Here is a 15374-nt window from a genome sequence, read left to right as displayed (position 1 = left end):
AAATTTTTGTACTGTATGTGACTATTATCGGTGTGTGGTCAGAACTTAGATCAAGACAAGATTTAGCCTGAATGTGTTCATTTGCTATACCTTTCAGGACGCAGAAATCCAATAGATCAGGTAATTTGCGCAGATCACTCGGCCAGTATGTGGGCTCGCCAGTAGATAGGGTCGTTAGCCCGTGTTTCTGGACGGTTTTATAAAGTTCGTTGCCCCTTGGATTTGCCAATCGAGATCCCCAAAAGGTATGCTTCGCGTTGAAGTCTCCTCCCGCGATGAATTTTCTCTGAAGTGTTCCGAAAAATTTTTCAAATTGTTCACAGGTGATCTTGTGTTTTGGTGGACAGTAAATTGCAGATATTGTTAAATTTTCAGTTTGTTGTTGAATCGTTAGTGATGTGGCTTGTATAAAATGCTCATTGACAGATTTGTTTTGGTAATGTTTGATGTTTTTTCTTATTATTATAGCAGTTCCACCGTGAGCTGTTCCATCCGGATGATTAGTGTTGTAAAAATTATAATTGTTTAATTTGAAATAGTTTAAGTTTGTAAAGTGGGTTTCTGAGATCAACATAATATCTATTTTGTATTCTATTAAAAATATTTCTAATTCTTGCCTATGTTGAGCAAGACCATTGGCATTCCAGATTCCAATTATTAATGAGTTACTATTCATTTTAATTTTGAAGCGACGGTGGTTAGTAAATTTAGTATGATACTAATTTGTCCTACTAAATCCTTTATCATAGTTTTTAGCTCAGTAATGTCGGAATTAGCTTGTTGCTGGTTGCAGACATTTGGATCTGGGATAGTTTGGTCTATTGGGTTTGTGGCTTGCGCGTACGATTTATTAGATTGAACATATGACGGTCTGTTTATAGTATTTTCTGTTGGATAATATCTGGTGCGAATTGGGGGAAATCTTTGAGCAAATAATTGTTTGTATTCCTTACAACCTTTGTAGTTTGCTGGGTGGTTTTCATTACAAAGTACGCATTTGACGTTTTTGTTGATGCGATCTGTCCATTCGCATTTTTTACTGGGATGATCGCCAGCACATTTCACACATCTTGCGTCTCTGAAACAATACGATTTAGTGTGACCATAACGTTGACATTTTGTACACTGTACAATTTCTCTTGTTGGATTTTTGGGCTCAATTTTAACTTTAATTCTATTCAAAAATTCTATGTTGTAGATGTCTTTGTTGTTAATGTTTTGTTCCAATTCTACCATAAACATATGCAGTGGAGCACGAGTAAATCTGTGCTTGATGTTGGCTATATACACAACTTTGTGTCCGTGAGATTCAATTTCATTTTTGATGTCTTTTATATCGGTGCTGAAGTGAATATTTCTAATGACTACTTTAAATGTTCGGTTGGTTTTGCTTTGAAAAGAGTGCATCTGTGTGTTTCTAATTTTTAAAAGGTTCAAAATTTTGTTATATAGCTGTGCAGAACTCAACTGTATTCTGACTTGATCTGTACCAACAATTTTGTTAGTATAGTTACCTTTGGCGTGTGTTTCTAGTAAAATTGACAAAGGTCTGATGTCTTTAACATCATGGACAAAAATTGGCGGTGGTTTTGATACTACTTCTTTCTCTGTTGGCTCTTGAACTTCATTTAAAATTTCAAAGGAATTGCTGGTTAATGTAGGGTTTAACCAATACTCTGCAGGTTTATTTGCTTTATGTTTTTTGTACTTAACCTCAATCCATTCTTCGAAGCTCATGACTTTTGATCCTTGTTTGGAGGTCGATGGTTGTTGGTTGTGTGAAATTGACACAGGATGAACATTATCTAAACAAGATGAAGAATCGTTCAAAAGTGAGTTTTCTGATGGGGTCCGGGTCTGCTTAGATGGATTTTCTATATGAATTTTCACGCTTTTCCGAGGCATCGGTTTTGGAATAGTTTGTTCAATATCCATATTTTCTTGACAATTAATCGAATTTCCGTTCAAGTTATTTGATAATTTGAGACGTAATTTTTCTGTGGTTTGATCCGAACATGTTTGCAAATCTTCATGTAATATATTATTTGTTTTAGTAAGAGAAAGTTTGTTCATTGTGCCCCCATAAGGGTGGCACAAAAATGTGTAATGTCAACACACTAATTACTATACAAGTTAAGTACACTGTTATAAGAAATATCACTTATTTAATGTTTGTAAAAACTACATTAATTTCGTACTTTGATTATGGTTTACATACACAGTATAATAATTTGACGCGAGAGCATTCACTTTCACACGTCCGTCCGCGTCGAGGGTTCGGCTTGAACTGCGCATTACTAGCCAATTGAAAATAGTATGTCTGAGATTATTTGCGCAAACACAGGTTGGCACCGATATTCGGATTGTGTGTAGAGTCACTTAATAGATTGATCATGCCCCCTTGCTTATTTATCTATGCATGTCCCGATCTCCTGATATTGTATTTCTCGCCTTTTTAGTCATCCAATTTTAATATAATTAATATATGTTAGAACAAATTTCAAGATTCATTTAAATATAAATTTCAGAATTAAATAGCATATAAGCCTAAAATAATCATGATAAACAGTTTTGTAACATAATAATAATTATATCTGAAGACAAAGGGTTTGTTCCATCCGAGCCAATCTGACAGTCCGGAACTGTCCGCGCATGCGCAGAACACTTTTTTCTGTTCCATCCAAAATTTCGGATTCCAAACTGTTGCGGACTGTCAATAATGCGTTCCATCAAGCAGTCCGATGAGTTTGAAACTATCATTTTGTGTTTGTATTCGGCACAAACGAAAACTCCGCAATTTAATACGATTAAAATATAATGTTATTTAATCTCAAATAGAACATTAAAAATTTAATGAATTTACAGGAGTCCAAATATTGTAGAATATTAGATTAAAAGCGACATAACGATATATAACTAGAAAATATTAAAAAGCAAATTCATTGATAATTAAGTAATATTTTATTAAAATATGTCTAATATATACATATATATATATATATATATATATATATATATATATATATATTTATGTATTAAAATAATAATTATTATTATTATCGAGTGAGCTCCGAGTTCGAACGCGTTGGATGTATCCAAACCAAACCATTGCCAACTGCCATAAAAAAATCAGAAAGAGTTTGGTCTAGTTCAGGGCTTCTTAAACTTTTTTATATAGCGACCCCCTTCAAGCTTAGGAAATTTTACACGATCCTCTCTTCCAAATAATAAAATATATATTAACCGTTATCGCACTATTTTACAATGTAAATAAAATAAGGATTGAAGAATATGTACCCATTCATGTTATATATAATTGGAAACGTTGACATAAAACTATATATATATATATATATATATATATATATATATATATATATATAAAACAAATTTTAAAAAACGTATTTGACAGAATAAACCTGATGATGGAACGTACCTAGTTCCGAAACGTCGTTATTAAACATCTTCAAAAAACAAATTGTTTTATCTATTGAATATATATATATATATATATATATATATAAACTTTTGTAACAAATTCTTTATAAGAAAACATAAAACTATATCTACATATTCAATAGAAAAAATAAAACTTTGTTACATTTTTTTAATGAAAACCTATTATAAACATCCAACAATATTAATGTGATGAATGTGATTGTTTTACACAAATAATTAAATCTAGGCTCAATTCATATGACAGTAATTTGTTTATTGCCATTTCCGATAGTAGGGAATATACTGATTTGATTTCAATCCAAAATTCATGCACAGACACTTGATAAAATCTGAGTCGCAAGATAGTATCACTTGCTAATTCGGTAAATTCTTCTTGTGCTTTTAGGTTTGAAAAATTAATTTCTTTCATTTCAATTGAAAATGGATTGCAAATCCATTGTTGTGTATCGATATCATTGAGAAAATACCTATGAATGTAAACTTCCATATTCTTCAAATGATTAACTATAATTTTTGTTATTGGAGTATCTTTTTTTGAAATATTGTTACTAATTATATACTCGTCAGTAAATGGAAACATTTCGAGCGATCCACTTTCTACTTTGTTCTTCCATATAAGAATCATTTTAACAAAGGCTTCAAGTTTATTTTTTAACATAAACATATTAACGCAGACTCCCTTAATTGATGAATTCATATCATTGATTTTATCAAAAATATTGGCCAAATAATAATAATAAATTATCGTGAAAATAGTCGGCCTAATAATACTAATTTTAAAATTTTGTTTATAATGATTGAAAAGTATCAGATCTTTGCGACCCCTTTTTAGTAGGCTTGCGACCCCCCTGGGGGTCGCGACCCCCACTTTAAGAAGCCCTGGTCTAGTTTGAAACAGTTTCGGACTGTCAGATTTGCTCGGATGGAACGAACCCAAAAAGTAATACATTTACTACGTTTACATGACAATACAATGTCACAATGTGCGCATCTTATATACTCTTCTTTTATCTATGGTGCGCATGGTTTTATCCAGTTTTATCTATGATAAGCATAGATAAGTAAACATTCATAGCATAAAGCCATTGACATGCGTAATATGCAGTAATATGTCAATGTCAGGTTTTTCTTGCTGTTACCAATGATTACTTATCTCTGACTGTTACAGTTGTTTAACTTCATATCAAATCGTTGACTATCTATAAAACACATTCACATTATATCTGTGACTTTTGATGTAGTTTTTTTTAAGCATTTCCCACGCTAGTGACATGACGGCGAGAAAAAAACCGCCAGAATCCGAGATTTTGTTGTGCTGTAAAATTGCGTACGGTGAATTAACCATTATTGTTAATTAATTTGTGATATAAATAATTACGAACAGTAAAACATAGGTTGTGATCGGAAAGTGTTAAGTTATTTTACGTTTTAGTTAAGAAGTGGCAAAATTTAAATGTTGGTAACATTATTTTGTTAGTGTACAGTTAATTGATCTAGCGCGGTATATTTTTCAGCGTCTCGATTTTTGACTTTGTAAATATTTGTTATTTAATTTTAAGCACGTATTTGCGATTATTCAAAATAATTAATAAAAAGGAATTTCTATGCCGAAATTCGGTGAAGTTAAGTGGAGTAACGTTCGAACGTTGTGGTTATAAACTAACTTGGGTTTTGTTATATACGCTGCATAATAATGTCCAGTGTTAGTTTAGATAAAGATACGTTTTTTCGGCGTATGAACCGAATTTACAATGCTTGGACAGTAAGTAATATCTCTAATAATTAAATTTGCAGCCTAACCTAAAATCGTCTAATTTTTTTTGAATACCTCTACTCCTGTCTAGGAATCGAAAGATGAAGGCATCGGTAAAGTGGATTGTCTGATAGCTATTGTTGGTACAGATGAAGATATAGTTTATAGCAAGTCGGCTTCATTACAGGTAATAATTATCTATTCTTCTTATATGAAGTATGTAATGTGCTTATAATTAATTTTATTTCAGAATTGGTTTTTTGGGTATGAATTAACTGATACCCTAACTGTGTTAACAGAGAAGGCCATTTACTTTCTCTCAAGTAAAAAGAAAATAGATTTCCTACGTCCAATTGAAAACAAAGAAGATTCAGGAGTACCAGCAGTGAAACTTCTTGTTCGAGATAGGGTATGAGTTTTGCTTTAATTTGCATTCACAATTTAAATAATGGGGTAATAGAATTCGAAAGACAAAATTTAATTATATCTGGGAATATATTCATGCTTAGTTACACTTTCTGTGCTTAGGGAATATTTTTGTGGCATATATATATATATATATATATATATATATATATATATAGTAAAACGTTGATTATCCGGACCTCAGTTATACGGATTTGCGATTATGCGGACTACCAACTGGGACAGAGTTATATGTATGTACACATCTTCGAATCGAATTTTTGCACGATTTATGCTGCAGTTTAGTATATGTATGTAATATAATATAAGAAAATATATATACATACATAAGGAAATGTTAATTTCTTATTAAACATTGATTTTCGTTGAAATCTATGTATGTATTTGTTATTTTTGATAAATACACATCATTCAATCATTCAATATTCAGTATCATAAAAATATATACATATAAACACAACTACTGCATTGCTTGAAGATAAAGCTTCTGAAAACAATTCGTTCTGTTTATTTAAGTTCTCTATTTTTTTTTTTTTTTGAAAATTCTTTTGTTTTTCCAACATAATCTGCGAGTACTTTTTCCAGATGTCGTTTTAATTTATTTGGTTTCATGCTATCTGAGGCTGAAGTATACATGCACATTGGTCGGTCTTGATCATTAATGACCATGGATATATTTTCTATTTTCTATATTTAGTTTTACTATTTTGCAAAGACATATTTCCATTATTTTCATCACTCTCTTCTTCTGCTTTATTGAATTTTCTTTTCAACCTAGTCACGTATTTATCTATCACAAACGGTTCTTATCACAAATAAAAAAAAAACACTTTTTCACTACTTTTCATAATAATTCCTGGCTAACAATATTCTAAAACTATATATCAAAGTGTATACCTCTATCACAACTAATGAATGAACTAATTTGATTTATAGATAACAGAATAAAAAGTATGCTTTTGTTTATATACTTAAGTTAGTCTCAGATGCTTTTGTTTGAGTAAGCAGGTAAATATTCGGGATGATCCGAGGGCTTATCTTTAGCTTATAGGCCTTCAGCCCACTCGGCTATAAACGCAAAAACGAAATATTTGGATTGCACCAAAAGTATTGTACATATATTCATGCTGTTACACTGGTCCGTGATTACTTGCACGTATTTTGCTAATTTGTTTTTGACACTTACTCAGCATTTTAAAATAATATTTTTGGAAGGGTTGGAAATTGCTGCATTAATGTAAAATCGTGTATTTGATTCTTTTTTTTTTCTTAATGTAGTTCACTTTTACATTTTATTTCTCACAGTTTTTGTACGTGTCAGTCTTTGATCATCTGCATTTTTATTTATCTTTATAATATTTTGTTTTATATGAGATTTAAATTGAAGCTGTAAAATCAATGTAAAATTTATCAAGTTCTCAATATTGTGTTTGAAATTAACTTTTCAGAATGACAAGGATAAATCCAATTACGAAAAAATTATAGAGGGTATAAAAAACTCAAAGAAAGGGAAATGTATTGGTATTTTTCCTAAGGAGAATTATAAAGGAGAGTTCTGTGAAGGATGGAAAGCAGCTTTGAAAAAGCATGATTTTGAGAATGTTGACATCAGCACAAGTAATGTTCACAGTATTTACTACACTTTATTGGACTTGAAAATTTAAATTAGATATCAAATTATTTAATCATATATGATGATTTTTAGTATCATTATTACAGTTTTCTTTCAAAATGCCTTCTATTTATGGTTTGAATTAATTTTTTCTTCTTAATGCAAAACTATTTATAGTCATAAATGATATATATTTTAATATTTCAGGCATTGGTTATTTGCTGAGTCCAAAAGAGGATTCAGAAACTCATATAATCAAGAAAGCATGTGCAATTTCAGTGGAAATATTCACTAAATATTTGAAAGACCAAATAATGGATATAATAGATTCTGATAAGGTGAAGGCTGAAAAAAAAGATTGTTAGCGAGCTGTAGCTTACTGAATGAATATATTGTCAATCGGTTCTAAATAATTGAGACTAAAATATGAGACACTAGCAAAAAATGTCTAATTTTAAATACACTTTTCATTATAAACAATTTTCTAATTTGACTGTAATGCAAAACAAATTAAAGAGCAGTAAATTACATATCTTGAAATCTACTGAACTATGCTAAAAATATCATGTGATTGAACTTTAAACAATTAATTTTCAAATTATTATAGTTAATATGGACTTTGTTTCAATTTCAGAAAGTTAAACATTCAAAACTCGCTGAAGGTGTGGAAGGTGCAGTTTCTGATAAGAAGTACCTTTTAGGTGTTGATCTGAATCAAGTTGACATGTGTTATCCGCCTATTATTCAATCTGGAGGAAACTATAATCTTAAGTTTAGTGTCGTCAGTGATAAAAATCATTTACACTTTGGTGCTATAGTTTGTTCCTTGGGTGTGCGCTATAAATCTTATTGTTCAAATATAGTGCGGACAGTACTAGTTAATCCTACACAAGAAATACAAAACAATTATGAGTTTTTAGTTTCTTTAGAAGAGGAGTTACTTAAGAGAATGGTTGTAGGATCTAAGCTGTCTGAGGTTTATGAAGCCGGTGTGTCATTTACACAGAAAGAAAAACCTAAATTACTAGACAATTTGACAAAATCATTTGGGTAAGATCTTCAAAAGATATAATAGGATAGAATGGAATAGTGTTTATACTAGTTTTGTTGTTTTTCTTCAGGTTTGCAATGGGTTTAGAATTTCGAGAATCATCTTTACCTATTGGTCCAAAAAGTACAGCAGCATTGAAAAAAGGCATGGTATTTAATTTGAATGTTGGCTTATCAAAACTCACTAATAAAGAGGCAAATGATGATGAAGGAAAGGTTAGTCACATTACTGGTGTATTGTAATATCAATTTATGCACTTCCATTATTGATTTATTGACTATTTTGAATTATCATGAAATATGGTGTTATTCCAATATTATGTGTATTCTCTTCCTTTTTTTTCTTAGACATATGCTTTATTTATTGGTGATACTGTTATTGTAAATGACAAAGAAAGCCCAGCTACAATCCTTACAGTTTCGAAAAAGAAAATTAAAAACATTGCCCTGTTTGTCAAAGATGATGATGATGAAGAGGAAGAAGAGGATGATAAACCTAAGAAACCTGAAATACTTGGTAATTTAATTTTACTGTTAGAATTCTTATTGTTAACATCTTTTAATTTTCTTTATTTCTTATATGCATTCTATGAAGGAGATAGAGGTTTGTACTATATTTATTTAGTTCTTATTTATATTAGTTTTGCATTCATCACTTTAAATATTAAAAATTGCAGTAATATTCATTAAAATTCAAATCATGATAGAAGAAAAGTTGATTATAAATTAATTTTTTTCCAAAATTAATTTAAAAAAAAGCTAAATAATATATCAGTGAAGTATGTACACTTATATTATGTAAGTTAAATATACTGTTATTGACTATTATGTCCTGACCATTTCAATATGTTTTAATGTCGGAACATTTATGATGAGTTTTTGTTGTTAATTTGTGACATACAATAAATTTTACAATATTTTTTTAAATAATTAATTCTTATTTTTATTAAATTCTTAATTTAATAAATAATTAAGAATGTTTTTTTGGCATTTAATACATTAAAATACAAAAAATTATTGTAAAAATATCTATTCTGAATGAAAATGTTATTGTATAATGTACTATTTATTATCATAAAGGTCGAGGAAAACGTACAGCTGTGATAGAGTCTAAGCTACGTTCTGAACATACAAGTGATGAGAAGCGTAAGCAACATCAGAAGGAGTTGGCTGTTATAGTAAATGCTAAAGCCAAAGAAAGGCTTGCTAAACAAACTGGTGGAAAAGAGGAGGAAAAAGTAAGGAAATCAACAATATCTTACAAAAGTGTAAATCAAATGCCAAGAGAACCTGAAGTAAAAGAACTTAAATTGTTTGTAGGTGAGTAGTATCCAGAATATTACTTAATATATAAATATAAACAGTATTTTCAGATATTTGAAAATAATATCCAGTGTTTTATTGCTCATTTTTAAGGTTGTGCTTGTTCAGAAGAGTTATAGATTTATACATTTTATTATTATTGTTGCTTAATTTTCAATTGATTATTATATTTTTGCAGTGTTAAGTTTGTGTCTGTAAATGTTAAAACTGTAAAATATGGTTATGATTTTAATTTCATTGAACTTTTTTTAATTATTACATTATATTATAATTATTACATATGTAATATTATTACATGCATACATAAAAATTGTATCATATATATCTTACTTATATATCTCTACAAGTATCTAAAGATTGCTATTTATGTTTTTATTCATTTGGGTTCCAATAAGTTTCCATAAAATAGAAATGAGTATGTTTTAATTTCAGATAAAAAGTATGAAACTGTTATTCTTCCTGTTTTTGGATTAAATGTACCATTCCACATTTCTACAATAAAAAACATATCACAATCAGTGGAAGGAGATTACACATATTTACGTATAAACTTTTTTCATCCTGGTGCTACAATGGGTAGAAATGAAGGTGGCATGTACCCTCAACCTGATGCCACATTTGTAAAGGAAGTGTAAGTTTCTAAATAGTTTTGTTTTATATAAATATAGTTATATAAAAAAAACTTGGAATATTAAATGGTCATTGGATTTGGCATAATTTGCTATGCAAATGTTTGATCAAGAATTTTTGAATTTGCAATACATTTTTCAAATAATTGAGATTGAGAGGTAAAATTTTACACATTTTTATTGTTTATCAAATAGTACCCAAAGAATTGAAATAGGTGGTGGTGTATATTGCTCATAAAATTTTATTTGCATTTAGAAGTAATTCTTTCTTAAAGAAGATATTTTTTCATATAACAACTTTTATACGGAGAAGAAATTGCAAAGCAAGATACTACACATTAAATTATCAAAAACAATTTTGAAGTATGCTTTCTTGTAAATTTAAACAGATGTACCAATTTTAAGTTTGTTTAGTGTGCAACCCCAACAAACAAACTTTATGAAAATGCTATCTTTTATTTAGAAATAAACTTTCTTTTTTACAGTACATATAGAAGTACAAACACTAAGGAACCAGGTGAAATTGCTCCACCATCTTCTAACCTTAACACTGCGTTTCGCTTGATTAAGGAAGTCCAGAAAAAATTTAAAAATAGGGAAGCTGAAGAGCGTGAGAAGGAGGATTTAGTAAAACAAGATACCTTATTGCTTTCACAGAATAAGGGCAATCCCAAGTTGAAAGATTTATACATTCGCCCAAATATTGTGACCAAGCGTATGACTGGCTCATTAGAAGCGCATATGAACGGTTTTAGATATACATCTGTGCGAGGAGATAAAGTTGATATTTTATACAATAACATCAAGAGTGCATTTTTCCAACCTTGTGATAGTGAAATGATAATTCTGCTACATTTTCATTTGAAGCATGCTATTATGTTTGGTAAATATTGTATTTATATAATATGCATTTATTTGAATATATGTATGTATATCTACATATAAATCATACATGTGCACTACATATTGAATGTTGTTTCTCTGGTTTCATCCAGTGATTCCAATAAAAAAAATAATTTCAGTTCGTTTTTGAAAAAAAAAATAACAATTCTCATATAAATACATGGATGGTTTTGTTGAGAGTTATCTATTTGGGCACTTTAGTATGAACAGTGTGATTTTTTTTTCTGTAACTTTTATGAATAAAATACATAATTAATGTAGAAGCATATGATTGTTAGAAAATGAACCATTGTTTCTAAAACAATAAATTATAAGTATTATTATATAAATCTTTTATGAAATATGTTATTTCAATATACAAATTAATTTGATCATATTATAGGTAAAAAGAAGCATGTGGATGTGCAGTTCTATACAGAGGTTGGTGAAATTACAACCGATTTAGGTAAACATCAGCATATGCACGATAGAGATGATTTGGCTGCAGAACAATCAGAAAGGGAATTAAGACACAAGCTTAAAACAGCATTCAAAAGCTTTTGTGAAAAGGTTTGTCTTTATTCCGTAATTCTTTTTTTATGAATAATGTTGATAATATTATTATTATTATCTCGCAATTATTATATATATTTTGAAATTGGGTTGCCATTTAATATTGCTCACATAGAGCTAAATAGAGACTATTATTATAAAGTGTCATAAACATGCAAGCTTTGCATTATATATATATATATATATATATATATATATATATATATATATATATATATATATATGAGTTGCATTTAGCATTTTGTTGTACATAAAGCAATAACACAATAAAACAATAAATTAATCAGTATTAGTTTTAACACGTTGACTGATAAAAATTGTTCCAGGTTGAAGGAATGACTAAACAAGAAATAGAATTTGATACTCCATTTAGGGAATTAGGTTTCCCAGGTGCACCATTCCGTAGCACAGTATTATTACAACCAACAAGCGGAAGTTTAGTGAACTTAACAGAGTGGCCTCCATTTGTAATAACTTTAGAAGACGTTGAACTAGTTCACTTTGAAAGAGTTCAATTTCACTTGAAAAACTTTGACATGATATTTGTCTTCAAAGATTACCATAAAAAGGTATCGATGGTAAATGCAATACCAATGAATCTGCTGGATCATGTGAAAGAATGGTTAAAGTAAGTTGGTAAATGATTTTGTGACATTTTGTGATCTTGCATATTATGCCTTGATCCAATTTTTTTTTATGTTAAAGTGAGATGCAATATGAAGTCTATTTAATTTAATTACTATTTATTTAATTATCAATGATGCTAAATATTATATCTAGCTTTATTGGAATTCAATTTTAAACTGAAATTACAGTTCTTGTGACATACGATATTCTGAAGGAGTCCAGTCTCTAAATTGGACCAAAATTATGAAAACTATAACCGATGATCCTGAAGGTTTCTTCGATTCTGGTGGATGGACATTCTTGGATCCAGAATCAGATGATGAGAACGGTGAAGTAGCTGAAGAGGAATCTGAAGAGGATGATGCTTACGAACCAACAGACATTGAGTCTGATGAAGAATCAGATGATGATTCAGAATACAGTGAAGCGTCCGAAGATGACAGTGATGAAAGTGAAGGTATACATTTATTGTATTATTTTTAGCTTTGCTTCAGGTGTGATTCACTAGCAAATTTTATTCTTAGTTTCATAAAATTGATGTGATTTTTTTTTACATTGCGTTTTATGGATTTCTAGGATTTTTTTTTCAATATTTTGCCTAATTTGAAGGAAAAATTTTGATTATAGTGTTAATATATTTTTCTTTGCTATGTCAAATATGTTTTTGTTATTGTCATTTAGTGTAATATGTTAAGTAACAGTTACTTTGATAGACTTTTAACAACGTGCATATATAATCATTTCAGATCTAGGAAGTGATGAAGAGTCTGGGAAAGATTGGTCAGATTTAGAGCGTGAAGCAGCTGAAGAAGATGAGGAGCGCGGTCAGTATGCTCAAGAAGATTATTCTAAAAAAAGTAATAAGAGAGGACGTGATTATGATGAACGACACTCCAGTAAACATAAGCATAGTAATAAACATAGGTATGTAAAACTGCATTACATTTGCTTGTTATTTTTCATAATATTTATTTTATTTAAGATGTGTTAAAAGTGCTTAAATATGTGTTTTGCTTTTGCTTTTGGATTTTTATTAAATAAATTTTTATAAAAAACTTTTAACAATTGTACTAAATTTATAAGATACTAAAGAGATTTGCTTCAAATCCAATACAAAATAGTACTTTAATTAAATTTATTATTTCTCTCATAATTTTATTATTTTTTACGATTTTTATTTTAGCTCTCCTTCCAAGAACAAGCACAATAGCAGTAGTAGTCCATCGAAAAGTAAAGACAAACATCACAAGTCTTCTAGTGGTGATAAGCATAGATCTTCAAATGGAGATAAGCATCATAAATCCAGTAGTGATAAACACCATAAATCTTCTAGCGACAGAAAAAGATCAAGGGAAGAAAGTCATGATAGGAGTAATCACAAAAGCCCCAAAAAATCTCGGTAATTTTAATAAACTCATTTATTAGATCCAACATTCAAAAATTGCTGTAAGTATTAAGTTCAACACTTTATAAGTTTATTCAAAATTCTAGTTGAATATATGGTTTTAACAAAAAATCAGTTTCTTTCATAAATCTTGGAAGGAAAATTGCGAAAATAATCTTTATTATTTACTAAGTCAGCTATCACTTATATAGAATAATAGCCAGTCAGCTATAACATAATATATAAATGTTAGTGACCCATTGGTTTTTTAATTATTCTGAGCGATACTCAGAGTTATTTTAGTATTCGTAATAATAATATTTTCATTAAAAAGTCTGATACTTCATTGTTTATTTATTTTATTTATTTATTCATGATCAATAATAGGCTCTTGTCATTATATATCATAGCCTGTGGTATTATGAAATATTGATGTAATTTTTTTATTTTACAGAAAATAATAATGAATGGTGAAATGCTTATTTTGAACCTAATGCTCCTACACTGTAATATATTTCAAGTGGATCACAACTATTTTCTATTTTTGTATAATAATTTGTATACCAACATAAATTCGTTACCATAGAAATACACATAAAATGCTGTTTTCAAAAAAGTAATCAATATCAGCAACTTTATATATAACTGGTAAGATGTATGTATTGTGTAACTTAATTGTCATATTTATGAAATGAACTTGGCTAAAAATAAAAATGGATGCTTATTCTGATTCTGATGAAGATGATTGTGAGAGTTATTGTGAGTATGTAATTGTTATTTTAATTAAACATTTTTTGATAAAATATTGTTTTATTGTTAATTCTTGCATATTTACTTTGAAAAATGTCTAGAAATAGTATTGATATAAGAGTGATCAATTCTAAAAATAACCAGGTGCTTATCATGATGTGTAACACATAGTAGAAGGGGTAACTATTGATTTGGAATAACATTCAGCAAAATTTTCATTTTGTCATGCAAACCATATTTCATATGTTAAGCATATATGACAAGTATCGAATGTTTTATATTTATATGATATTATTGTACTTAAATAATTGTGGATAGAATTCAATAATTATTAAATTTTGTTTGTTGGAAATAACTGGTTGTTAATTTTACAGAAAATTGAATAATATGTAATATAAACTGTTATAAAAATAGAATGATAAAATGTAAGTTGATCAATAAAACTCTGCTAAATTGCAGTTTTGGTTCCTGTCCAAGAATATAACATTAAAGAAAGAATCACTAGAGCTAATGAGCAACTACTACAAAGTCCAGTGTTAAATAGAAATTACGAACCTCGTGTAACTTTTCATGAAATAATAGAAAATTTTGAACCTGATTCAGATGATGGATATGTAGACTCATTTGAAGTTGATGTTTCCAGTAATTCAGAACTTGAAGCAAGTGCAAAATATACTTATACAAATACAAACAATGAAGAAATGAATGATTTGCAATCAATCAGAAAAAAAATTGCAGAATATAGTTGTAGTGTTGAGGAAGATATAACAGAGATAGCAGATTATTCAGAAAAACAGGTATTGAATATTAGTGATACTATACAAACATTATCTGTGAAAGATGATACTTGTTGTGATACTCATACATTTGAATGTGAGTCAGATATTTGTGATAATTTTGAAAGTT

At 29.0% G+C, this 15374-nt stretch overlaps 1 protein-coding gene across 1 annotated transcript; it reads left to right on the top strand.

Moving 5' to 3' along the window:
* Positions 1-4641: 4641 nt before the first annotated feature.
* Positions 4642-14472, top strand: LOC113377174 (FACT complex subunit spt16). Its single transcript, XM_026617399.1, has 17 exons — positions 4642-5221; positions 5304-5399; positions 5463-5621; positions 7087-7255; positions 7458-7588; positions 7885-8300; positions 8372-8516; positions 8649-8817; positions 9381-9620; positions 10056-10254; positions 10738-11135; positions 11538-11704; positions 12034-12335; positions 12523-12791; positions 13081-13258; positions 13518-13733; positions 14173-14472. Exons 1-17 carry the CDS (start codon positions 5153-5155, stop codon positions 14177-14179), a joined length of 3330 nt encoding a protein of 1109 aa, XP_026473184.1. The 5' UTR covers positions 4642-5152; the 3' UTR covers positions 14180-14472.
* Positions 14473-15374: the final 902 nt, after the last annotated feature.

The sequence above is a fragment of the Ctenocephalides felis genome, unplaced genomic scaffold, assembly GCF_003426905.1.
Source record: "Ctenocephalides felis isolate EL2017-DRISC unplaced genomic scaffold, ASM342690v1 CF-g0.4_SCAFFOLD_01886, whole genome shotgun sequence".
NCBI lineage: Eukaryota > Metazoa > Arthropoda > Insecta > Siphonaptera > Pulicidae > Ctenocephalides > Ctenocephalides felis.
This window is presented reverse-complemented; position numbering and strand designations above follow the sequence as displayed.

What these genes read in the sequence shown, in the direction of transcription:
- LOC113377174 (XM_026617399.1), top strand. Translation starts at nt 5,153, where the DNA reads ATGTCCAGTGTTAGTTTAGATAAAGATACGTTTTTTCGGCGTATGAAC. An exon ending in ATATAATAGATTCTGATAAG is followed by an intron (nt 7,589 to 7,884) that starts GTGAAGGCTGAA and finishes TTTCAATTTCAG; the next exon opens with AAAGTTAAACATTCAAAACT. An exon ending in CATGTGAAAGAATGGTTAAA is followed by an intron (nt 12,336 to 12,522) that starts GTAAGTTGGTAA and finishes CTGAAATTACAG; the next exon opens with TTCTTGTGACATACGATATT.